At 45.5% G+C, this 26,144-nt stretch overlaps 1 protein-coding gene across 1 annotated transcript in view; it reads right to left on the reverse strand.

The window, feature by feature from the left end:
• PCP4 (Purkinje cell protein 4) overlaps window positions 1-18,480 on the reverse strand; it is a 53,015-nt gene extending 34,535 nt beyond the window's left edge. The window contains exon 1 of the mRNA XM_019745650.3: window positions 18,323-18,480. Coding sequence (XP_019601209.1) covers window positions 18,323-18,331 — 9 coding nt within the window. The 5' untranslated portion in view covers window positions 18,332-18,480. The remainder of the gene's footprint in view (window positions 1-18,322) is intronic.
• Between the last annotated feature and the right edge of the window lie 7,664 nt (window positions 18,481-26,144).

Genomic DNA, 26,144 nt, shown 5'->3' on the forward strand with positions numbered 1-26,144 from the left:
AAGTGGAATGGGCTCCGCATAGTTCTTGGGTCAGCTTGTCAGTGCTACAGCACAAGGCAAACTGCTCAGTTAGAGGACTTTGGTCTCTCCCAGCCTAAGAAATAAAAGATTCTTTTGAAAAGCAGATTGTCAAAATTAAGGACAATCACCAATGTGCAAAACCATTGGCAGTGAAGTTCACGGCTTCAGTGTCAGAGGCCCTGACTAAGCAGGGGTGTGTGTGTGTGGGGGGGTGTTTCTCATGCCTGGACTAACTTTACTTTTCCATGGGCCAAGCCCTGGGCTGGGCTCCGAGGGTCCCCAGGAGAAGGGCATGTTCTCTGACTTGCTCACAGCCTGGAGGGACAGACAGAGACTAAACCCACCATGTCAATACTATGGGGAAGAGCTTGACCCAAGATGGCTAAGGTCAGGGCCATGGGCGAGGGGCCCCCAACTCACACTGGTGTGGGTGGGGGTCAAGGGGTCTGCCTCACCTTGAGAAAGGAGTGTGGGTGATCGCCCCCTCCAGCTGTGATCGCTAGGGAAATCCCCGTCGGAGTCTCTGTTCCCTCCCTCTGAGAAGAACAGATCATAACCTCTGGCTCCTACTGGCCACATGTAAGGACCTAGCACCTAGTAGGTGCGTTCTCCCACCTATCCATTCGTCACCGTGTTTTCCAGAAAAGGCATTATTGGGTGGCACCGAGTGGAGGGCATCTCTGCCAAGAGAAGGGGAAAGACTTGTTTTAAGGAAGGACTTGTTTCAAGGTGCTTTCTAGCATTTTGCCTTCTGTTCCCAAACTCTGATCTCTGTGGGTTGCAGAGATTTAGCAAAGAAAGAGAGAAAAATCTATCTCATGCCCACGGTGGCTTAGAAGCTCTTGTTAGCAAGTGCTACTTAATGCCACCTGTCCCCTGGTGTTGCGTTTTTTTCTTAAATAATTTTCCTCCATGGTGCTGTTTTCCTGCCGTGCTGTTGCATCCTGACATTCACATTTTTGATGGTTTCAGTGTTTCTAGCACCCCTGAAATGGAAGCTTCGTGCCAAGCCGTGCCTCCAATGGCTCATAAATAAGAGGAAAAACACAAAGCTGTGTGTCTTTGGTGTAGACTGGTTCAGATGTTGCAAATTCTTTGAAAAATTAATACCTTGCATAGGAGAGGCAACAAGACGGAGACCTGTCTGTCTCCAAAGATCTCTTTCCATCCTTCCAAGCTTTTGTTCTGTGCTTTCTTTGGATCACCGTGTTTATAAAGAAACAAGAATGTGTGTTTCTATGGTTTTATATTTAATGTTTTATTGACAAAGGATCACGAGTCTCTTAGATGAAATATCAGCCTTTAAATAAACAGAAGAGTGAAACCACGTGACTGAACAGTGAAAAGGGATAAACAGCTGGGTCAGCCAGCGGGTCACTGATGATTGCTTGGGCCCCTGTGACCAAGCTGGTGGCTTCTCAGGAACATCAAAGCATGGCAATAAAGGCCTCTTCCAAATCAGAGTCCCCGAATTTTTCTGAAGAGGAGACATTTATGCCAACATTTTGTGATAAGGACAGAATAGATTTAATTTCTTGCCTCTCCTATTTTTAAATATCTATAATTCTCCTGGTAACATTCTGAAAATTGAGCATTAAAAACTCCACTAATTTAATCCCTAAGGTGTAGAAACTGATGTCAAAAGAGAGCTTCAGCAGGAAGCATTTTCGTTTTCTAAAAAGTTGGTTTAAAAAAAAATGATGGCTTCAATGACAAGCCTTAACCTTCCTAACTCTTCCTCCTGGCTGGCTCTCACCATCGAAAGTCCCAAAGGCTGGAATTCTGCCTCAGATGCTATATTCTGCTCCCAGCATTTTTATCCTGACCTTTATGGTTGTAGAAATCATTAGCACTGTTGCAGTATTGGGAGACCATTTATGAAAGGACCCACCTTTTTAGGGATTCATGTTTTGTCCTCTTGAGATTCAATTTATACTTTCTCCTACAGCCATATTTTTTAAATTAGTATTTTCTACTCTTCAAAAAGAACCTTCTTTGTGCCAATTTTCTTTTTAAATAACAGTGTTTTCTACTTATAAACGGAGGATACGGTCATTATGAAAATTGGGGGGAAATAAATGCACCGGGGGGAAGCACAAAACCGCGTATCATCCAACCAGTTGGAGACAATCCTTGTTAACGGTCCGTGTGGGGCAGAGCGAAGCATTGCAGAAAAGACCTTGCTGGCCCCGGGGCTCATTCCTGGCTGCTCGCTGTGTGGCTGCTGGAGCCTCAGAGCCTTGCCATAACCCTCTCTCCCAGACACGGTGAGCTGGTGGCAAAATGGAGTGTCAGTTTAAAGAACAGGACAGAAACCCATTTGAAGACTGGCGCCGAGGTTGCTGTGCAGCAGAGAACGATCCCTACTCTTGAAATGCCCCCCCTGCTGTTTGAGACCTTAGAGTGACCTACGAGGACCAGTGGCTGGAACTGCCATCACACTCGGTCATTTTCCTACACTTCTAATACGTCAGCTATTAGCACATTTCGGAAATTGTCGCCATTTACGATTTAATTTATTTGAAATCCTATGTGATCGTACTATTGTCAAGACAGTGTAAATACCTCACATAACAACAGGGCTTAATTTTTATTTAGAGTGTGGTGGCAAAGGATGTAGGTTCTGGCACTATGGGTGGAGAGAAGGGGACTGACTCTAAAGAGACAGAAAATAACTTATGGGGATAGCAGAACAGGCCATAGCTCAACTGTGAGACCTGAAATGTGTCTACACTCATAGACTATAAAACTGAAAAAGGTAATTGTTACTATATATAAATTACACTTTAATTAAACTGATCCAGAAAAGAAAAGAAAGTGAAGAGTGTCCTGGAATCACACTGTCCAGGTTCACCCAGCCCTGTCCCTCAGCAGCTGTGTGACCTGTGCAGGCCACTTAACGTCTCTGAGCCTCAGTTTCTGCTTCTGTAAAATGAGGATAACAATACACCTACCTCATCAGGTTGTGAGAATTAAATGAGATTAAAAACAGTCATGTTGCATGGATCAGGTCCCTAAAAGGAAACTGACTGCAAAGTAACGACAAAAGAGATTTAAAAAGAGTTCTGCCCCTTTCTTTTCCATGGTCTTGACTTGCTAGTGAAAGGCCATCGGGCTCAGCCGTGTGAAGACCAGGAGAAGACTGGCTGTCACATGGGGCCGAGTGACACTGAACATGTGATGGGACTCCTCGCATGGTGGCTGCTTCATCTGCTCAGTTTCTTCTTCATGTAGGATTCACTTAAATTTAGTTAAACAGGTATCTCACATGGCTGCTATGAGAATCCAAAGAGAGGAGTACTAGTATTTGCCATCATTGTTTTCATAAAGTAAGCAGCCTCTGTTAGTTACCAATTTCAGTCAAAGTTTCCTGGGTCTCTGATCCTGGCATGGATATAGTTTTTGTGTTTGGTGCAAATCACAGCTTGCATTTTTTTCTAGAAAGAGAAGATGCAGGAGGAGGGTGAATGATGACCGAAGGCGCCATGTGGAAGGGAGCTGGGAGAATCTCACGGCCCTGGTACCATGTGTGCATGTCCAACCCCACCTATGACTCTCACAATCTGAGGTTGACTAGAAGGATGATGAATCAACATACGCTCCCTCCATTCATCCCAGTTATAGTTGAACACACTTGCCTGCAGCTGTGTTTGGAAGCCCCGAGCATCTGTAAAGTGCTAGCATGACCCATGAATGTGGGTGTCATCATTCACTTTCCACATCTGAACTGCACGCAAAGAAGGGCTTCTCCGTCCACCTCACTTTCTTTTTTGTCCTTCCTTAGATTAGCCTCAGAATAAAGGTTGTTTGGTGGAAAGTCCAGATGCTTTCTAGAACAGCTGCTGTGATGAAACAAAAGACAATCATGGGCTCTCAGACAAAGACACAGACAGCCAATATTATGTACAGCCAATAATATGTACACTATTGTTTCTCACAGTGTACAAGAAAGGTACCAGATTCAAGCAGGCCAAAAAAGGACAGAAGAGATTAGCTTTCTCTCTCCGTCCCCTAGATATGGCTGACCAGCCAAATGCCAAGAGAAAGAAAGGGGGTGAAAGCTGTCAACAGAAAATCAGTGTAAAGGCAGAAACTGAGATGTGCCTAGGAACTAACTCATTTAAGGATAAATCTGCCTTACAGAGATTGTAAATGGAAAAACCAAAGGCATGGCCAGTTTTCCAGAATTAAATGAAACCTATACTGTGTCACTGTGAAAACACCCAGCTTGCCTGTCCTCTCTAAAATCATGTGGTTTGGGGGGAACTTTTATATTTCAAAGGCCAGAGAAGCCGACACGAGGTCAGAAAATCCATGCGTGGTTTCCCCAGATGAGAGAAACCGTCCACAGAGAAAAACACATCTTTGCTTTGCTTTCAGCAGTAACACCGGCATTCCATTCCCCCATCCCTTCCCCAAAATGGCTCATAAAATTCAGTGCTGGGTGTAATCAAACAAGAGGCAAATGATGGCCAAGGGCCACAGAATGAAGCCGGGAGAATGGCCGGGAGAATCTTACCCTGCCAGCCTCTACACAGCCACCCATCCTGGGCTCGGGCTGGTCACTCACCACAGCCATATGGCTGCACATGGTTGAGCCCGTCAGAATCTATGCCTCAGCTTCCTGACCAAGGGGACAAAACGGGGTGCAGGAGAAGAAAAAACACAACCAAAGCCACCGTGAGCTGAGCGAAGTCCTCATTTAGTGCTGCGTGAATGATGATGATTCCAGGTTTGGCAAAGATGTGTTCCTGTCTTTGCACCTGGACACCGGACTGTCTCTGCAAACGCACAGCTATGTTCTCTCAATAGCAAGAACCTAAACCTTCGATAGCAACAAGCCTATGACGTGGATACAACAACTATTCCAACTGGATAAACACCACACTTGAGACACAGAGAGGTTTAGTAGCAAGTCCAAGGACACAGAGCTGCTGAGGGGAGGGGGCGGAGCTTGAACCTGGGCAGACTGGCTCGGGAGTCCACTCACTTGCCTGTCCACAGCGAAAAACACTGGCTTGGAAGATGGATAGACTTGTCTTTGATGAGCCCTCTGCCACCACCAGCACAGACACTTTATGCCTCAGGCCCTCTGGTGGCAGAGTGGACGGCATGCTTCCTGAGCCTCTTCATTGAGGAAACCCATGACATCATACAAGATTCTGTGTGTGGAAATGCATGGACCATTTCAGACGAAAAGCTGGGGTGAACACACTTCACCCCACTCTGCCGCCAAATCGGCAGGTGCGTTTCCCGCACCTGTGAGAACAAGGCTCCGGGGCATCGCAGGCAGCTGTTGCTTGGTGATCCCCTCTGCCCAGGGTCCTGATTTATTTTTCGCACGTTTAACTAGCTTCGTGGACTCCTGTCCTTACACTCCTCCTATGACAGCTAAAGCTCAGTCCTCCCGCGGTGACGTCTTGTGATAAAGCGCAGATGTTGACTTGGCCCCGGTGCTTCCCAATGTGCTTCTCCGAGAGGGCGTATTCCGAGGCTTCAGAAGCTAGAGACTTTCTTTTTTGGTAATAAAGAAGCAGCCAGGTTTTTTTCCCCCACTCAACTCAAACAAAAATAGCTTCAGAACCTGGGAGAACTCTGAGGTTGTATACTTTGGGAAGAAAGGAGAATGCATTGTCCTAAATCAGCTGTCACAGCTCAAGAAGCGAACTAAGACACAAATTAGAAGACGGATAAAGGTTATATGGACGATCTGATCAGCTGCTCCCTGGGCAGGTGAAAATTCTAGCAATCTCCCCCTTAAAACAAAATGCACACATCCCACCACCACCACCACCAGCACCACCTACCAACTCGGTCTCACAGCCGTGCCTCCTTCATGTTGGATATTTGTTCCATATTTTATTTTCAAATCCCTCCTAAATCCAGAACAGCATAATTTGCTAGAAAACAACTCCTGTCATAATTTAGTGAAAGGATGCCTTCTGGGGACGGGGCTGTTGCAAATGGCCGAAGCTCACACCAAGAGCTTCCGATCTGTACATGTTGACACTTACTATAATAAGAACTCTTTGCTTCCCGAGCACACAAGTTTCTTTAATAGAACAAGCCTGACACATCTGCCCTCAGTGTCCCCTGACATCGCACACTCAAAGAGAGAAGATGGCGACAGAAGACTTCCCTGTGGGAAAGCCCTCAGTACAAAACAGGCCACAGAAATGTTCATCTGCATTAAACAACCAACACTCAGTAAAGACATTTGGGATCAGAATTGGGGGATTGTTTTCATATGGGGCTCATAGTTTAGCATGTATGTGGTCTTTAAAAGAGATATACTTTCCAAGTGTTTTTGAATCAATTGTATTACTCCATCTTCACAGAGGGTTAACTGGCATCACCGGCTTCTTGTTCAAGCATGTGGGCTTCTGCAGAGCCAGCCTGAAAGTTCCATCTGACTGGGGGGAAAGACCCTCAAACTGCCTGTCTCCATGTTCAGGCATGGGCCATTCCGAAAGCCTCCTCTTGGGGAGGGAAAAAATACATCAAAATCTCCAGACATTGCAAAGGTATAATGGAATTATGTTTCATCAGGTCTCTCTCTATAATATATATATATATATATATATATATATATATATATATATATATATATATATATATATATATATATATATTATTTTTTTTTTTTTTCACTAAAAAGCAACCAGACAACTCCTGCCCTTCCCCAGGTATTCCAAAGGAAGACCAGCCTCAAGGCCACGTAACTCCTGTGGTCACACAGCGTCTGTGGCTTAGAAAGGCCCCGGGCTTGGTGTAATGCTCTGTTATCACTGTCTTCAAATTCTTAATGTTTACCATGGACCCAACACTTCCGTGTTTCACTGGGCCTCACAAATTGTGTCACTGGTCCTGTCCCCACTGCCCAATCGCAGGCTTGCTGAGACTTCCCAGATCGGTCTGAGCTACCATCGCCTCAGAAGAGGTTTGTTGCAGAGATGGATGGAGTGAAGGATTACAGAACAGTTGCTTGCTTTTAAATTGCCTCATTTCTGAGATCTGTTTGATGCTTCAGTTTATGTCCCGCTTCCTTGTCACAATACTAAAGGGACAGAGAAGTGAGAGCAGGGTCCCCTGAGGGCACTGCTTGTAGCTCTAAAGTTACATTACTCTGCATTTATATTTTTGTCATGCATGAATTCAAAATCCTCATCCAAAATTCGACTGTGGGGGAGCACTCACCTGAATTTCAGCCAAATCTGGCTCTCCGTAAGAACTCAGCAAAAAATGATGACAGGGAAAGTCACAAAATAGTGCCCCAAAAATGAAACAAATCTGCTTTGAAGATGGGAAAGATTAAATCTAGATGAAAAAAATCACAGTGAATTTGCAGGAGGTATTTGGTGGAAGTACTTGACAAATTGCTACATCTATTTTAAGACGTTATCTTCAAGTAGAGGTAAAATAGCCCACATTTCTAAGGTATAGAACATTGCCAGAAATAATATTTGCGACGTGGCACTGTATTATCTCGATATTTTGACAGGACTTATGCATATGTGAGAACAGAACTATAAATATAGGATGAGCCCATGCTTTGAACAAGCTCCAAGGAGAAAGAAATAATAATGGTTAAGAAGCCACCAGGGGCTCTGAGCTACAAAGCGTACAACGATAGCCCACCACAGACAAACACTAATACTCACACAGAAGGTAGATTACAGGCATATCTAAATGCATTTAGACATTTCTCACAATTAGAACATGGAATTTCCAAGATACAACAATATGCACAATTCCAAAAATCTTATTGACTGTCCTCATGTAATCTGCTTCCAATGTACCGAATAGATTTTTTTTTCATTTAACACTTTTAAATAAAGAAGTCAGTAGAACCTAAATATCCATTGATGAGCATGGGAAATGTTCTACATGTTTAAAGCAATTTAGATCACTAGGCAGGAGTTAGAAATCAACTATGGTGTCATAATAGACATATATACATTCATTGGACTTAAGGACTGCTAAATTCTCATGGTGCTCGAAAATTTATGGCTTTTAAAACTAACCATTATCTATGGTCATTATTCTTCAATCAACGTGTACTGAGCCTCTCATTTTGTGAACATGGACTGCACTGGGAAAGTTTCCCTAAATACTTCCTTCCTCCCTTTCCTAGGCCTGCCGAATGACATTGACATTGGTTTACACCATGAATGGAGCTGTCCTCTGTATTGACCCTGTAGCCCAGTTAGTTTTACGTGATTCTGTGTTTCCCGCTACCCTATGAGGTCTTTGAGGGGTAATGTCTTATTCATTCACCCAGAACAATATCCAACACATAATAGTTTCTCTGTCAATGTGAGTTCAACAGTATGTGTTGGGGACATGAAAAGGTGTAGAAGACTTAGTGCCTGTCTTTTAAAGTTTCATAATCTAGAAGGCAGAAAGAAACATGACTGACAAAATAAGTGATTACCGATTATACCCATAGTGGTTTTGACAATAGAAAGGGCCATCATCCCCTGAGAAATTGTTTTCTAAGAGTTTTATTTGGGGGGTTCAGAATGCTTTTTCTTATTCAAACTGAGCCACGGAGGATAAGACAAGGAATGAAGATGAAGGTGACTGGTGTAAACCCAAAGTCAAGGAAACTCTGCCAAGCAAGGCGGAAGAGAACTTTGTCAACAGGGACCTTCATGAGCATGTTCCCAGCATCCGTACTACTGACAGTCACCACTGTCCCCATGTGGGATTGGGATGCGAGCATGAGGGGCTCAGAGTAGAAACCTAAATCTCTAGAAATAAACTAGAAGACCTGGTAAAGGAAAGAATGACTTTGCCAAGTTTTCTGTCATTCTTTTTTTACTGGAGACTAATAAAAAAATTCAGGACAGGATTATTTTTAATATATTTCACGACCAAGTCTTAAATGGAATTGAGACAAGTGAAAAAAAAAAATGGGTTGCATACAGGATATGACAGAAAATGAGAAATTTAATAGGATAGAAAATGTGTAAGTGAAACCTAGAATGGCTTTTCCTCAAGAAGCTCTGTGATTTTGAACAAGATTAGCCTTTGGGCACTTGGTTCCCTATTTTAAAATGATAACTTTAAATGAAATGACAACTATGACCTCCTTTAATTCTCCTCATTCTGAGTAGGGCCCTAGAAACGACAGTCTTTCTCTAGATCAAGTCTTCAGGCCGCTGACTGCACCCCAGGGAGTGGCAGGGTTACTATGTTCGAATGCACAAGTGTGCACAGCACCACCTTAGGGGGTGCCATTGACACAGGCAACAGTGCGAACGGCACCTCTCGGATTGTGAGCTGCTTAGTTCTCACAACTGTGCATGGTAAAGAGAGCTTTAGAATTTCTGTTTATATCTGCTTAGGATCTGAGATCAATAAGAAAGAAATTGGGTTTTACCAACAGCTAATTGGGTTGATACTGACATCGTCACTTGGTGGGGAGGAAAAAGTGAGAGTCTCATGACCGAGGCTCATCCAGGACGCCCTCACTCTTGCCTTGCTCTCAGAAGATTGCCAAGTGCTGCACTGCAGTTCCTTGTGCTGCCTTAGGAGGATTTACAGATTGGGCAGTCCACCTTTAGCTAAACGAATCTCCCACGTGGTCACACGCTACAGCGTGGATGAACCTTGAGGACATTATGCGAAGTGAAATAAGCCAATCACAAAAAGACAAATACTGTGTAATTCCACTTAAATGAGGTAACTAGAGTGATCAAATTCATAAAAATATCAAGTAGAATGGTGGTTACCAGGGGACAGAAGGAGAGACAGAAGGAGAGCTGTTGGTCAATGGGTACAGAGTTTCATTTTCACAAGATGAAAAAGTTCTGGAGATCTGGTTCACAGTAATGTAAATACACTTAACACTGCTGAATCTTACATTTGAAAATGAGTAAGTGGTAACTTTTATGGTATGTGTTTTTTATCACGATAAAAAATTAAAAAATAAATAAAATTTTTAAAAACCCTACATAAAATTTTCACAGACTGAAAATGATACTGCCAGCAAAAGAAACGATGGAAGTGCTACCTCACCCTTCAACTCTTAGAATGTCTTCCTGAGAACCAATAGGAGCTTAAAAACCAGTCATCAACGTAGGCTCAGAAGAAATGTAGTTACCAAGACTATTTGAATTCTAGATTTGCACGCTTTTCCCTTAACAACTAACTTTCACAAGTATATATCGTGCCTTGAAATTTTGGCAAGGGTTATTAAAGCCATTATAATTAACAAGATATCTAAAATTATGGTTTATCTCATCACTCTCTTCTTTAAATATTTTTTGTATGTTCCAGAGCTATGCTTAATATATTAGCACATTAGCACTTATACATAATTTAAAAATAATTTTTAAAAAACAGATTGTGCATACATGCTCAAACATTTCTTTTTTAAATATTTCTTTTTGTATGTTTTATAACTATACTTCACATATTAGCATACTAACACACATTATTTTAAAATAAATTTTAAAAAATTTGTTGTGCAGAAATGCTCAAACGTTTTTCCTGAAAGTGTACACTACCAAATACTTTGGAAAGCGCTATCTAGAGGATTGCTACACAAGGCCATTCTGGACACCTTTCCATTGCTCTGTCATGGATCTGCGAGACGGCGGATGAGACAGTTCCCCAAAAGTTAAGCTCTGAATGTCACTTTTTAAATACTCATTGAGAAGTATTGTTAGAACAATGACAGCTAACTGTGGGAAAGTCAAAGAAGGAGACAGGGTAGTGATAGTCTCACTAGGGAGAGGACAGAATCATGTCATATCACCTGGAACTGTGTGGGGAGATGTTCCTATAACACAATGGTTTGAACTTTCACTTGTTGCTAGCTCCATCTACAATCCTTTGACATGGATGAAGAGAGATGATTTTGAAAAGGAGGCCCAACACCCTCACCCATCTTGGACGTGGACAGGTTTGTGTCACACTCCTGTCTACAGATGACTTCTCACCCCTCAGTGATAAAGGGACTGGTACCCAGCGTGTTCCAGCACAGTTACTCTCAGGCTCACAATTGGATCAATTCATGGTGTCAGGGATTTCTCTGCACATTAAACAAGTGTGGGGAAATGTGAAAAAGAAAAGCCTAGGCACAATTAGGCTCAAGAAAAAAAGTGATATTTTTCTAACAACCCCTAATGAAACAGTGGCTATTACTTAATAAGGAAATTATGTATGTAAGAATCTGAAATTTTAAAACATGTATAATTTCTTCATTCGTTTTAAAATATTGGAACTTAGTCATGTGATGGACAGAAAAGTGTATTGACTAAAACAAAAACCTTGGGGGGAAAGGGAGAACATTTTTTCTTATTATATTTTTACTCTCTTATTTGGTTAAGACAAATAATAGTGAAAATGGTCAAGGGATCCTGTTTCTAGGCATTGTACAAAAAGAAAATAGTCACTTGGTTAGATTGCTGGCCCAGGCACAGGTGTGCTGTCACGGGGAAAGATGACCATTCTTTTGTCATGCCACTCCACAATAGTCTGGGATTGTAACACCAGGAAAAGCATAATCTCAAGCCAACCCAGGTACAAACTTATCTATAAAACTGTCATAAATGAGGATTTTAAAACTAACATTCAAAAGACACTCCAGACCACTGGGTGAAATATTTCAGTCTTGGCAAAGTCCACAACTGCCCTCACACTGGGGGCAGAAACCTTCCAGAAAAAGGAACTCCCCTGCCCTCCAACCTAGTTCCACTGTGGGGTGAAAATGTCTCATTTGCATAGTTCCAACAGTTTACACTTTTTGGCTTCTTTCCCCTTAGATGTTCTGCAGGGGAGTTTTCCATTTGTGGATGATTACCTGCCTGCTTTATGATCCTAATTTGTCTTCCTTTTATTTATAAGGTGGCAGTTTAAGAGTAAAATAATAAAATAATGGCATTTAGTGGGTGATTGATTTTTCCACTCGCAAGGTTATAAATACGGCCAAGCATTTCCCTTTCAGAAATGAAATGAGAAGCAATTCAGTGAGATTCTGAAGCATAGATTTAGGACTATTTGCAAGGTGCAAACAATATTCATGCAGATTGATGCCTGGAATGTGTAACTTATGCTGAATTTCATGTAAAGCAGCCCAAAATGAATGCTGGATTTATAGGCTTGGGCCATTGACAGGTGTGGCAAACTTGCTTGGCTTGTGGCACAAGACAGTGATCTATAACACATTCTCTCATCCATACGCAAGTGACATCTGTACCAAACCGAATGGAAAACACTCCTCTATTCACATGTATACCTCACCTCATTCTGGTGGCTGGGAGAAGAATGGTAAATAGCTTATGCCTGGGGATAGTAGGAAAGGAGAGACAGACCCCTTAGCCTGCATGGGGGGGGTATGGACACACAATTCAGTGTCTAACCTCCCAGGAGAACAAATGCAAATCGATCTCTCCTTTTTTTTTCTTTTTAGCTATGAATTTTCATCTATTCCCGTTTTGGATATAAATCAATTTAAAATATTTAAATAGGCTACTCTCATTAAAATATTTGTTCACACTAACATGAGGATTCCTTTGTAACTCTGAATCCTAATGTTAAATACGCCATTTGCTTTCCGAGGCCAGAGGCCAGACTCTGCAGTGTCTGCAGTGTCTTAGGGCGCTCTCTTCCTAAGACCTGCTTCTACTCTTCCCGATCCCCTCTCGATGCACAAACTGGTTTTCTATTTCAACACAGCAAACTGTTTTCCAAGGTATTCATGGGCTCCGCCTGGCTCGTTCCAGTCCCTTCTGTTTGAATTTCATAGAACTTATCTGAAGTGGAAGGGTCTCGATGGAGACAAGCCTGAGCTACAGGATATTAGAATTCTCCCGCCCGCCCTCCACTCCCCTATTTTCTTTGACATTTCCCCAAATGTCAAGAGCTCTTTCTGTTGAGATCCTTCCCAGTTTTTCTCTTTTTTTTTTTTGCCTGCCGTGAAAGCACTTATTTTGCATATACAACAAAGCACCCATTTCCAGCGTAAAAGGATTTCAATGGCAAACACAGGTTTCAAACGTGGAATGAAGAACAGAAGACAGAACTTTTCCTCTGAAAACATATTACAGCCACAAATCTCAATGCTTAGAAAATAGCGTGTCTGGTCCATTGGTCACATTCGGTGATAAATCCACCCCCTGATGTCCATGTTTTCATCCATTAACTGAACATACCAAGAGCCAAACCAGGCGCTAGGCAGGCCTTGTGGGTAACATGAACCTGGCCCCGTCCTCGGAGAGTTCGGTCTAAGCAGGATAAGTCTAATAAACAAAATGCAACCCATAATACTTGCTGTGGACTGGATGTTTGGGTTTTTCCAAAATTCATAGCTGAAATCCAAATACCCAAAGGTGATGGCATTAGGAGGTGGGCCTTTGGGAGTTGAGTAGGTGGTGGGGGTGGAACCCTCCTACATGGGAGACCCCACAGGGCTCCCTCGCCCCTTCCCCATGTGAGGACACAGCGAGAGGTCTGTGACCCAGAAGAGAGCCCTCACCTGACTGTGCTGCACCCTGATCTTGGACTTCCAGGCTCCACAGCTGTGAGCAATAATGTCTGTTGTTTAGATACCACCCAGCTGTGGTGTTTTGTTAGCACAGCCTGAACAGACTACGGCAATACTTTAACAGCATGATCTGTAATGCTGTGTTTTATAAAAATGTCAGTTAAATATAACATAAACCTATACCTGTGCATCTCCCAGAAACCTTCTTTCCCCCAGTAGGACGCCCTTTCCATAACGTCATTCTAAATTACTGAAAAGCCACACCCCAGACTTGGGCTCATAGTATGATTCATGTGTTCACATAGTTCAATGTGCTCAGTGGACAAAGAACACGAGGACCACAGACAAATTGTGAATGCCTTCCACCTAGGACGGCACCTCAAATAAAACATGAGAGCAGAAATTAGAATTTTAACAAATAATGCAGAGAATGTATTCATCATAAATTCAAGGCACTTTCCATTACAAAAACACCCATGTTTCCTCACTATCTTGGTCACACTAGTCTACTAGAGCTTTAATAAAATCAATTGTGACTATTTATTCAATTTTTCTTTCTGAAAAAAGTAACACATCCTGCATTCTGTCATTCTTAAAATTCAAAAGAGAAAAACAGCACGACTTCTTAGTGCCACAGCATTTGTTAATGAAATGCAAGGTGCAGAAACAAATTGTACGGCAGTTCATTAAATTGTCAGTGCAGCAAACACGTTTTCACGCTGCATTGTGGCCTCTTCCCAGTTAAGAAAAGTCAAACTTCGAACCCAAGTTGTAACTAGTGTCGTTCTGGATCTAATATTTCCAGTTAGAATACATAGAGTGTCTACCGTTGCATGATCCAGAAAAACCATATGGATCTTGCTGGATCTTTCCATATCTTTGCTGCAGTACACCCACAAATGAGGTTAAAATTGCATAAGAAATTGAATTGTCATTTCCCCTTCTGTTGCTAGGCCCTCGGGGCCAATTGCAAAATCCGTATTTTGTTCAGTTACCCTCAGAATCTATGCTTAACTGGTCTAAAATATACAGTTCCTTGCAAACCCAACCTATGAGCATGTGTATCCATTCACTGTTACATCATAAGGGGCACACACTATAATAATTCTCATTTTAGGTCTGTTTCATCTCACTATATATCTCACCGACAGCTTACCTTCATGGCTAATTAGGTGCACCCCAAACCAGTGTCACATGATATTTTGTAACCAAGGGCTACTTTTGACCAAAAAAAAAAACTGTGTCTTTTCTATTTCCCCACCCCAAGATTTAAGAGGGACTAGCCTCTCCTGGCAACCTCTGTCCAGGAAAATGCCATTCACTGCTTTCTTGTCTCTTTAGAGACTCAATGGATAAAGGCTGTAGCTTCTGTGTCTGTGCTAAGGGCAGACATGTGGGTCTAAAGATTTGCCCTCTAATGTCCTCGATATGTTCAAACCATGCCTCTGACAGGCTCGGCCCTTTCCTTGTGACCAATGTCTGGAGAGAAAAAAGGCCCATAACCTTGGCACCAAGTTGCAACATCCCATGGAAGCCAATGAAAGAAAAGCGCCCGTGACAGGGAAACCAAAGACTTTGGAAGCTGCTTTCCCACCAGGGTCTCAAGTCTAATTAATAGCTGTCAGCTGATGCATTATGCAACTGGGAGTGCCCCACCCCTCACAAACAGGGCCATGGGGTGTCACTTGTAAATCAACTCCCCAAATGTTTGGCTTTATGCATTAAAATTTTGCTCCTGGCTCTTCTAAATAACTTCTTTTGAAAAACAGCTTAACAACAGACACCTGAATACGAAAATGGGACTAACGGTCATGGTTCAGGGGCGACTCTTTTTTTCAAACCATATTGGGCGGCTAAACAAAGGAACCCTGTTCTTCCCTCTTGTGCCTGGGAGTCCAGTGGGGAGGGAAGAGGAGCCGTTTTGTAAAACTTCATCCTTGGAGGCCAGGATTTCTGACCCGGCGAATATACCTGCATTTTGATCCCTGCGAAACGATCTTCCGACTCACAGCCTGCTCTAGGCACAGCTGACATACGTGAACACTGAAATGTGGACACCCCCACAAGCCACCTCCACTCTCTCACGGTGCCCTAAATTTGGACTTTACTTTCCTTTCTATCCTGGTGTTCTTTTAAATCACATGTCATTCCCCCAGAAAAGCGTTGTCACAGGGGATAAAGAAGACATTGCGTTGTAAAGTCACCCAGTTTAAATCTGGCTCCAGGTTTCCCCCCCTCCCCACCCACCTTCCCCTTAAAAACTGGAAGAGCACAGCCCACTGCAGGGAGCACGTGGCACTTCGAGGGTCTCTCTGCCCCACCCTGCCCTGCTGGGGCACTGGCCCAAGGGGCAGCTGTGAGCTCGGGAATTCTGCAGTGGGCACTGAACCTCAACAGCTAGAGCAGGAACTATTTGCCCACCAGAATCTAATAAATCCTGAAGTCAGAGTGAAGTCGGACAACATCCTTTGCTGTGGCCCTTGCAGTAAATTAGTTACACAAGTAAGTAAAGGATCTGAAATCCATCCCTGCCTGACAGTTATTAAAACTAAAAGCCACGTGTAATTCATCCAACTAAAGAGAAGCTTGGGGAGAAAGGCGCGGGGGATCCAGTTCTCTCCCCAGAAAGGAGCTTCTGTTCAACTTTATTAAATGTCTTAAGCAGATTTAAGTTTTAGTCAAAGGGTAAGTTCCCATTCTCTAAGGAACACAGGCCCAGAAATGTGGCGATCAGCCAGAGGGCTGGTCACCCAGCTGGTGGCAGCTGCAGGTGACGTGAAGGGGGTGAGGAGGAGGGAGGAGGCAGGTGTAGGAGGTGGGGGTTTGGCGGCAGTGAAGGAAGGCAAAGGAGCCAGATGTGCATATCGTGGGGTGTTATCAGCATCAAAGGGACTAAGGCAGAGAGTTCCTGCAATCGCCCACCAACTTGCCTACCGGAGTGCTGGGAGTGGGGCTGCAGAACCGCCCTAATTAAGTGTTCAGCAGAAACGAGGTTGTGACGCTAATCATGGGATGAGGGCGGGGACATTTGCTCTCTCCAGGGGGACCCACAATTAAGTGAGCACCACTGAGCTGGGACATTCTGGAAAGCGCTGGGCAGGAAGCCACAAGGAGACAACGAGGTGGCTAAGCCAGCGAGGAGAGCTTGCAGCAGGACCACCACTCCAGAGGAATCCCTGGTAGCTCACCTGATCCAAGAGAGGCGGCCCCAGGGCGATGTGGGTTTCTAAGAATGCTTCTATATTAAACTACTCTTTGTAAAAAACCAACTGCACACAGCCATCCCTTTCTGTTACAAGAAAGGTGAGCTGACGAAAATACAGAAGCTTCTGGAATTTCCACTGAGTCCAGCAGAAAGCCCCCCACCCAAGGGCGTAGGAAACGGAGGCCTGGTCCTCACTGCCCTGTCTCTCCTTTAGCGCCCCCACCTCCTCCTCGCCTCCATGCTCCTCTTCCTCTCTCTCCTCTATTCAGAGTATCCCGTGTGCATTCGGACATCCACCTGGTGGCCGGCCACCCAGCATTACAGCCCAGTCCTGGTTTCGCCTTTCACCACCTGGTGGCTTTGAACCAGTTGACCTTGAACTTCTCTGTGCCTCAGTTTCCTCATCTGTCAAGTGGGAATAATACTGGCACCTACTCACAGAGTTGTTGGGCGGCTCAAATAAGGTAACACGAGTGGGGCGCTCGAAGCCCAGCGGGGTCAGCGGGAGCTGCTGGTGTGGTTATATCCTTGTTGGGAGGGTTTCAGCGTCCTCCCCACACTTGCCCTCTTCCTTGCTCAAGCTGTTCGCTCCATCCCAAACCCCATTCCTAAATTTTATCAGACTTTGCCCACTCTTTCTTCCTGTCATGTTTATATCAAAAGTCACCCATCAGAGAGACAAAAGCAGTCAAGAGGTATTTTTATTTCCGAAGTTGTTCATTTTACTCTAGACTTCCAAAAAAAGGATAACCCATCTGCCAAGGGGGAAAAAAAAACAGAGAAGATAAAAGATCTTAAAAAGTAATTATTTAAGTGCTGACCAAAAGGAAATGAAAACAGACTGTCTAGCTATGGAATCAAATTAGAGGGCGGTGCTGCAGAACCCAAATCTGCCTCCGTTGAAAGAAAGAAAGAGAATATGACCTTTTAAAAATAAAATGAGCTATCGGGTTGCCCCAACAAAGTATATTCTGCACAAACGTATTCAGAGAAGTGACTTCCAATGAAAAATTGTCGCTCATCTTCTGCCAAAGTCTCTCCCATCTTTGAGGCACACACAGAGACACACAGTTTTTTTCGTGGTTCGTGCGATTCGCATTTCTCTCCCTGGTGCTCTGATTAAGTGCAGCCGTAGTTTGTACAGGCAGTGCTTCCCCGCGGCTGGGTGGGCAGTGACATCCTTTCCCCACCGCCTTCCACCCTCCAGCAGCTGGCTTTCCCCAGAGGGCCTGCCTGCTAGCTTTCTGAAAGGTGTTCAGTAAAGCAAACACATGCAGGAGCTAGCACACATCTTCGTGAGAGACTCGGACAATCGGCTTTCTCGTCTGAGGGCTAAAACCCAAAGCACTTTCCGAAGTCACAATTAAATCAGTGGCAAACAGTGCGTCCCTTTCTCTTTCTAAGGCGCATTTTTACAAAGTTGCAAACTTAACCAGTTTCTGCACTTGCCATGCAAACTAAGCTATTACCCGCTCGGGCCTCAAAACAAACAGTTACAGGGCTGGCGTGCTCTTCAGCACACCGGGAAAGCCTTCGCGTTTTCTGCGGCTCCCTGTGCCTCCAGGTCCCTCCTCGCCCCGTTGCCTAGCAGCACCACTCACCTCACTCATGATGCTTTAACAGCGCTGCTCCGTCTGGTCCAGCTGCTCAGCTCACACAGCACTGCCCAGGGCTCGCTACTCCACCGGTCCTGGATTTTCTCTTAAAAAGGGCTGCCCGGTGGCATCATGCCTCCCGCAAGCCAATGGGATTCATTCACCTGGCTGAAAGCCTGGCAGATATCTGAGAGCACAAAGGGCCACCTAGTGGAACAAAGAAGGAAGGCGTGCTAGGTCACTGCTCCAGATTCTGTCAGGGACAGAAGCAAGGATAGCTTAAAAAAATCAGCCATAGTCAGAGGTACAAAGAGCATCACAGGTTTGCACCATTCGTTAGTGCAAGGGATTTAAACACCTGGAAAACACATTCTCAATGTCAGTGGAAAGAAGGTTTGCCTTCGAAGGGAGGGCAGTTCTGAAAGCACCAATGTGCGTTGCCTCACATCCCTCCACGTCTTCTGGGGACATGCAGCTCCCCTGCCCTGCCTTTCGTAGCACAAATCTCAGCTGTTACAGGTGAGCGTTTTCACTCCTTCTCCGCGACCCCACATCCTCCAGCCTGCTCATGATGCAGGCACCTCATCCCTGGTTGGAGGACACGAGCAGGTCAGAGTCACGCTATGATGAGAGAGGAGAGGAGCTCCCGCAGCTTTGTCTCTGCTTGTCATAACTTCGCCACCATTGGGAGATGCTGCTTTGAGCCTGGAATCTGCTAAAGGTCTGATCACCTCGCCCTGTGCAGCCTCTCCACGAAGAGGTCCAACCCTCTTGCCCCGTCCTGGACAAGTGAGACCCTGAGGTCTTCATGGCATCCGAGTGGACCCTTGACTTTCACAGGGGAGACTCCACAGACTGGGGAACGTGGGCAATGCACAGAAGTGAGATCCATGTGGCTGCCTGTCTTCTTGGCCCATCGCTGGACAGGGTGACCTGTGCAACTTACCAGCTTCAACTGGTCCCATAGTAAAGCATGGCCTCAGCACGATAGCAACAAGCCACGTGGGTAGTAACTGCTCTGACGACCTCCTGCAGATACAGACACCTCCGAGTGGCGGCTACTAAGTATCTCCTGTAGGTAAAGAGATGAGAAATTGGGGAGTGGTTACAGTCCTCAGATGCCTCACAGGGCTTCACCCATCACTCTAACAGAGAGGCTCAGACCACAGCTCCCTGTGGAAATCAGTGCTAAGGACGGCCCCATCTCTGATGGTCCCCCACTGGCGTCTATATGGCCATCGCATGGCGGCCTCGCCTTCAGTTCCCGCCTCCACAGGCTCCTCCCTCTTTCCCCGCACAGTATTTCCATCCCACCTCCATGCCTTCCTGCTCCGGGCTTTCTGTTCCCAGTGGCCACCCCACCTCTCCACCCCAACCGTCGTGGCAATTCTACTTCTCTCCCTGTTCTTTCCTCCCTGTCCTCACTCACTGCCGGGAGTGACCCACTGGGACTGCTCCAGGTAGAGTCCTAGGATCTCTGCCTTGCTGCCACCCTGAGACACAAGTGTCCTGGTGGGAACTGTGAATATTTGAGTCACCTACTGTTTAAACCGACCAGTTGGACCCACAGCAGCTACTTCCTTGAGCTTGGAGCAGGAAGTAGGAAGTGGTGACTGTAGGGCAGGTGCAAAACCTAAAGTTTGCCCAAAATCTAACACTGCTGCTCGAACTCAAGAGTCAGCAGCTCCATGAACTGTGCTCCCTGGGTTCCAGGACTGGGCCACCCTGGGCCTTGTCCTGCTGGCAGCCCTTTAGTTCCCAGAAGAGGGTGGATGAGCTCCATGCCAAAGAACGAAAGCACAGCGAAAGGAGAGAACAGGAGTCTTTCTAGAGCAACGTCAAAGAAAAAGCTGCCAGTGTGGTTCTTCGCTGAGTGTTCTAGCCAGAATGCATGTTTCAAGATGGAGCAAGGATGGAGAAAGCCAATCTACAGTGTGAGCACTTGATGTGAAAGTTCAAACCTCCCCAGTGTGGGTTACTGCTGGGGACCCTGCTTTGTTCCTGGGACATTGAGAAATAACAGCTTTACATCAGGACTGAGCACTTGGGGAAGGTAGAAGTTTGGGGGCAGGGGGAAACTCAAGGAACACTGGTGTCCCATTCCCTGGCCAGTCTTGAGGTGGGAGTTAATGGGTCTGGCAAGAAGATCCAAGTGTCCACTGGGGCCTTCTCCCCTCACTATCTCACCTCCCCTCTGCAGAGAAGGGCCACCCCAGCTCAAGTCAATCCTCTCCTCGCCCTAACTCAGCACCCCTCACTGTGACCTCCTCTCTTTGACTTCCAGTATTCCAGCCCGTCTCCACCCGTACAACCAAACTCCTCAGGGCCACCTCAGTGCGCGATGAAAAGGCCACACGTCCCCAGATGGCACCGGTGAGCACAGGCTGCCCACAGAAGGCAGGCCAGGGGCCCTCGTCTCTGCCACGTGAACATGAGTGAACAGGATCACAAGGCGGCAAGAGGCACAAGACTCTATGGCTTATGGGAGCCAATCCTCTTCATTTATAGCCACTTTACGTAGGAATTTGCGGATAGAAAGTCGGGAAGATTGGTACATTCATTATAATAACTCATATTTCACAGCGCAGCAGAATATATATATATATATATATATATATATATACTTAAATAGAGATACAGCGAGAGATAGCTATATTTAGGTATCCCGACCACACGAATCATTTGCAAACCAACAAAGGATCTGCCTGCCAGCGCACCCTGCCAGCATCTTCCTTATCCTGGCATTCGCCTTCCCTTCCCTGCCCCCAATTGCACGCATGGGGGACCCTGGCAGGATGCCTTCACGATTCCCCAGGGGGGTAGAAGTGGGAGAAGAGGAAAGGGAACAGGGTTGTTTCACACAGGAGGAGTAGAACCACACCATCCTCAGGGACGCCTGTCTACTTGGGGACTTTGAGGACCCAGTGCTTGCAGATAGAGGATGAGATCTCCCAGTGGCAATGCTGACACGGTCCCACGTGTGGTTTTGCAGGCTGTGCTCAGGCAGAGGGGACAAGTGGAGGGACACACAGAACCAGCCTATGCTCTGTTGGTCTGTTGGTCTGGCTCCAGTGCAGACATGAATTTTCTCATAATACAGTTGCACATATAGATTTGCAACAGCTTGGGGTTTGGGGAACAGTGAACAGTTGCTGGAGTTTCCAAGGGGCAGGGGCAGGATTGGTAGTGCCCAAGCTGGGCTGTGACACTGTTAAGTAGAGTGTGCAATTGTTTGGGACAAATCAGGGGGTTATAAAGGCTGTGGAGGAGAGGATGGATGATGTCACAGGCTGAATGGTGTCCCCCCCAAATTCATATACAAGCACACCTTGTTTTATTATGTATCACTTTGTTGTGCTTTGCAGACACCGCGTTCTCTTCAACATTGAGGCAAAACCCTCCCTCAGCAAAAAGATAATGACTCACTGAAGACTCAGATGATGGTGAGCGTTGTTTAGCTATGAAGTATTTTTAATTAAAGTATGTACATTGTTTTTGTAGACGTGATGCTATTGCACACTCAATAGAGCATAAATAAAACTTTTATATGTACTGGGAAACCCCAAAATTCATGAGACTTGCTTTCTTGAGATATTTGCTTTATTGTGGTGGCCTGGAACCGAACCCACAGTATCTCTGAGGTCTGTCTGTATTGAAGTACTAAACCCAAGTACCTCAGAATGTGACTGTATTTGGAAATAGGTTCTTAAAGGAGCTAACTAAGGTAAAATGAGATTGTGTGATTGGACCCTCATCCAGTAGACCTGGTGTCCTTGTAAAAAGAGGAACTCTAGATACAGACTCACTGTAGAAGGAAGACATGGTGAAGACTTAGGGAAAAGATGGCCATCTATAAGCCACGGACTGGAGCCTCAGGAGAAACCAACCCTGGTCTCAGACTTCCCGCTTCCAGACTCTAGAACTGTGAGAAAATACATTTCTGTTGTCTAAACCACCCAGCCTGTGGGCCTCAGTTATCACAGCTCGAGCAAACGTATACAGGTGACAGAGCAAACACTGGAGAAGACTTTCTGGGAAAGCCTAGAGGGATCTTCAAGGGAATGTGATTGTGTTTGCCTTGTGGCCTTCAATTCAACCCAGGACATCTTCAGTAAACCAGTTCTCTCCTGTACGTGAGCTGTGGAGTGCTGTTGGTAGTGGGGACACAGCATCAGAGCCTGGCCGCAGAGGCGAAACCCCTCTGCCGTGGTTACACACGGTGCCCACAGGTAACACACGACGCATGTGAGTGCACGCTCTACACGGTTCCATGGTTGCCTCTGGCACCGAATGCTCCTTCTGTCATGTCCCAGCTGCAGGTGGGCCCTGGGCCCCCAACTCCCAACCCCTTCCATTCTCTTGGGGCAGTGGTGCCCCAACGTGACCAGCATCAGACCAAGATGTAAAGATGCCCTAGAGCCCCGTCTTGGAATCCCAAAGGACAAGGATGGTAACTAGATGGTCTTTGAACCTTTCCATGTGGTTCTAATAAGCAGTCAGGCTTGACAATTATTGCTTGAAGCAATGATAAGACAAACACACACACACAACTCTCACTCCTTCCAAAGTTCCCAGGCTCCCTCCTGCTTCCTGCCTAACCCCCTCCCCCGACCTCCTTTTTGGATCTGTGTGGCCATTGTTGTCTCTCACACGTATGAATCTTATGGAAACAGCTTCAGCACGTCCCTATCATATGACGTTCTTCATATCAAGCAAACACCATATTACATGGTAGATGGAGTCACCAATCCGAGCTCAGGACCTTACTCTTTGATGTGAGCAATTGTTTCCCACACGACCTTGGCAGAGTCTCTGGGCTCCTCAATGTCTCATTTCCCCCACTGGTAATACAAAAATATTAAATCCTCACATCTGCCAACCTAAGCAAAAAATATATACACTAAATATATTGAGCTAGGAAATAAATTTTGAAGGAACTTCAAGAGAATTAGATCTACAGCTTCATATATTAGATCTTAGGGAATGCTTCAACCTTGCTGGATTAAAATACAGGCACGTGGTTCTATAATTTATGAAAAAATATATACAATGTGGATAGATTATTTCCATCTTCTTGGAAGTGTGATCCTGCCCGAAGGTGCAGAGTTGGACCAGGCCATCTTTCAAAATCCTCTCTGGGGTTACTTATAGGGGCTCTTCGTCACACTAATAATAAATGTATCGTGTGTGTACAATTTCAGGGGATGTGGGGGCTATAAAAAAAACCACCTCCTGCTTCGTTTCCCCACCTCTGCTCTCTACTTCTTCATGTGCTGCCATGTGCACATGGAGCCCTGTCCAAATCTCTGAGCAGGGAAGGCTTCCGGGTGGAGAAGGGACAGTCAGCCTCCTCGAATGGAGGCTTCATGGCCCAATGTCAGTGGCCAAGCTCCCCCATCCCTTCTGCCTTCACTGTCCCCCACCCAGAAGCCAGCTATAGCCTCTGGGTGTCTGTGCAGCCCCCACCCCTCACTCTCAGCATTACCCACCCAAATGGGTGGGCCCAGGGATCTCCTATCTTTGCTTCTCCACCTTGTTTCCTGCTGCCTTGAATTTTAATCCTTCCTTCTAGCCCTCTGCCAACCTCTGGGTGTCATGTGACCCAGAGCCAGAAGCCCATCCCCTTTATATGTACAGATGTGGAATGTTCTGACAGCGTTTATTTATTGTAACAACTCATTCCAGTGTGTGTGCTTGTTTACACAAATCTTGTGTCTCAGCTCTTTGACTGTAAGCTTCATGACAGGGGTGAGGCCACCCCACTGTTCCCTCCACCATTGCCCGTGGCTGGCCTGGCACCCAGCACCGAGTCAGCTTCCCAAATGGCTTTCCAATAAGTATTCTATCAGTCACTGACTGTGAAAGTTGCTACATAAAAAATCTTGTTTCTATAAAATTAGATTCACTTTCCAAACCCAACAGATAAGAATCTTCTCCTTTGAAAACAAGAATAAAATGATATTTCAAAAATCTCTGTGCCGTCAGAATTTAAGCAAACTTTTTAAAGTGTTAAAAAAAATTTCTGGCAAAACAGACCTGTATGACTGTATGTTATTGCCTTTTTAAAGGAAAAATAGATTGATAGAAATAGTAGGCTGTGGCCTTCTAAAGTTTGGTCAAATAATGACCCACTGCTGCCATTCTGCCCATTTTTTTGTCCCCACCCAACATATGTGTTGTCCCCATCTCCTCTGTACTTTAGGGGTCACCCTTAACTGGCCACCCTGGGGAACAGATGTGTACATTCCATTATTTCTTGAAGGTGTTGAAAATTTGTCATCTGTGAGTATTTATTCTCTCTTCCCATCCCCCTCTTTCTCTCTTTCCCTAAAATAACTTGTGTTTACATGTGCAACCGTCCATCACACCTTGACACTCTTTTACAAGATACCAGCCAGTGAGAGAGAAAGCGGGATGACAGAATGGGCAGGTCAAGTCTCTCTGTCACAGTTCTGTGGGTCTCTGTCTTGTCTCGCCTTCCAATTTCAAGTGCTGCAGTCTTACCTGAAGCTGCTACTATTCTCAAGTTTTAAATTACTCTCTGTTTGTGGATGAAAAGGTCATCTTATGACCTGCAGTCCCTTTTAGCCCAATTAAGTGCCCAAGTCTGTCCTCGGGATAAGGACGGCCTGGATTGCTCACAGAGCCTGCGTCACCCTTTGCCGCTCTCTCTCTTTGAGGAAAAGGTCAGTGGACATTTGTATTCAAAGGGTCACATCTCCGCTGCTCCCATCCTGGGCCCATGCGGGGGGCCTGCCAATGGGGCTCCGATCTCAGCTGCTATGACAGCTTTCAGCATTGTGCTTTGTTGAGTTCTGAATTACTTTCCCTTTGCCCACTTCCTACACAGGTGAGCGCCTCTAATTCACTGTCCAGCAACTGTTCCCCAAATTTCAGATTGATTCTGCACAGCCAGCCCGCTTGTCTGGTACTAGAGGCTGAATTGTGTCTCCCCCAAAATCATACATCGAAGACACCCTAATCACCAATGTGACTATATCTAGAGATAGGGCCTTTAAGGCGGTCATTAAGGTTAGATGAGGCCATCAGCGTGGGGCCCTAACCCAATAGGACCCATGTCCTTATAAGAAGAGACAGTGGGGATGTGTGTACATAAAGCATCGCCTCTCGGTTAGAGTGGGGGCATGTGGGAACCCAGTACAAATGGAGTCCTGGCACAGGTTTGACACAAAATGTCACTGGAAAGACCTATTTGGCAACTGGCAGAGTCTCCACATTGGCCACATGTCCTGTGGCATAAGAGCTCTCACAGTGGGGAAGGCCAACTAGAAGCTCTGAAACTGCCCCCACCTAAGCTAGAATGAAAATCAAAAACAATATCACATCCCAATGGAATAGCAGAGATTCGTGCTCCCTTTTAAGAGCTGAAGGAAGCCAGGATGGTGGTTCCCAACTTCACTTAATTCACCAGACTGGTCTCTACAAAAGACAGACCATTGAGGAGGTAAGTAGAGTGGTGCAAACTCAACAAAATGGCAACCCCAGCTGCAACTGCTCTGCCAGATGAGGGACTTCTGCTAGAGAAGCTCGACATGGCCTCAAGCACATGGTACCACATGGCCACTGATCTGACAAGTATGTCCTCTTCCTCCATTACTAGGGAGAAGGGTCAGAGCACTGAGCCCCTGGTATGACACCATATCTCTAGCAGATCGGCCAGCACTTTGGTTGCAAGTTGACATCTTTACATCCCTTCCACCCTGGAAGAGACAGCAATTCACCTTACCTGGAATTGGCACATATTCTGGTGAGAGTTTGATTTCCTGCCCGCAGACTTCTGTCCATCCAAATCCCAGCACAACTGTTC

This window comes from Rhinolophus sinicus, chromosome 17 (assembly GCF_057876585.1).
Source record: "Rhinolophus sinicus isolate RSI-liver-muscle chromosome 17, RSI-T2T, whole genome shotgun sequence".
Taxonomy (NCBI): domain Eukaryota; kingdom Metazoa; phylum Chordata; class Mammalia; order Chiroptera; family Rhinolophidae; genus Rhinolophus; species Rhinolophus sinicus.